Source organism: Diaphorina citri, unplaced genomic scaffold (genome assembly GCF_000475195.1).
Source record: "Diaphorina citri unplaced genomic scaffold, Diaci psyllid genome assembly version 1.1 scaffold25143, whole genome shotgun sequence".
In the NCBI taxonomy this organism is placed as follows: Eukaryota; Metazoa; Arthropoda; class Insecta; order Hemiptera; family Psyllidae; genus Diaphorina; species Diaphorina citri.
The window spans coordinates 1-773 of record NW_007402484.1 but is presented as its reverse complement, the minus strand read 5'-3'; the positions used below and the strand labels follow the sequence as shown (position 1 = coordinate 773).

The 773-nt window shown below is 41.4% G+C and overlaps 1 protein-coding gene across 1 annotated transcript; it reads left to right on the top strand.

Moving 5' to 3' along the window:
- Positions 1 to 4: 4 nt before the first annotated feature.
- On the top strand, positions 5 to 769 carry LOC103523512 (heat shock protein 75 kDa, mitochondrial-like; the record flags this gene model as incomplete). The annotated part of the gene is made up of 2 exons (XM_008488551.2): positions 5 to 135; positions 570 to 769. Coding segments are annotated over 2 exons (331 nt in total), but the record flags the coding sequence as incomplete, so codon positions are not given.
- Positions 770 to 773: the final 4 nt, after the last annotated feature.

The window sequence follows — 773 nt, the reverse complement described above, 5'->3', positions numbered from 1 at the left end:
GCGGCGTATCCTCATCAAGGCAAAAGCGGAGAATATTCTGCCCAAGTGGCTGCGCTTTGTGAAAGGTGTTGTGGACTCAGAAGATATCCCACTCAACTTGAGTCGAGAGCTGTTGCAGAATAGTCCACTCATCAAGTGAGTAATTAGGGGTACTTACCTATGTCAATTTGTTGATTTTGAACTAAATTGACAGTGGTTTAATTGGTTTATTAGGGGTACTCACCTATGTCAATTTGTTGATTTTGAACTAAATTGACAGTGGTTTAATTGGTTTACTTACAAAGCCTACCTCGGTATAGTTGTCAAGACACTCGTCTGGTAATTACTAAGCGAGCGTCTTGACCACTTTTATGCTCAACATTGTTTGATAATTTGATTACAGATAGTAGTGCTCCTGCTCAGTAGTGTCTGTATAGTATTGTAGAGGGTAACGAGTTGGATTTGGGATCTGGAAATTGATGGTTCGACTCGAAGGCAAGTCATAAAATCTAGTATCGATGTGTATCAAATGAGGAACAATATTTGTGACAACCATTTAATTATGCTTACCCCAATTAATTTTATTTCAGTAAACTTCGCAACGTCCTCACAACCCGTATCCTGAAGTTCCTGCAAGACCGTTCCAAGCGAGATGTGGAAAACTACCTCGCTTTCTACAAGGACTACAGTCTGTTCATCAAGGAGGGGATCGTCACAACTCAAGATGTTCACGAGAAGGAAGAAATAGCCAAGTTACTTCGCTATGAGAGCTCGGAACAGGAGGCGGGAACGCT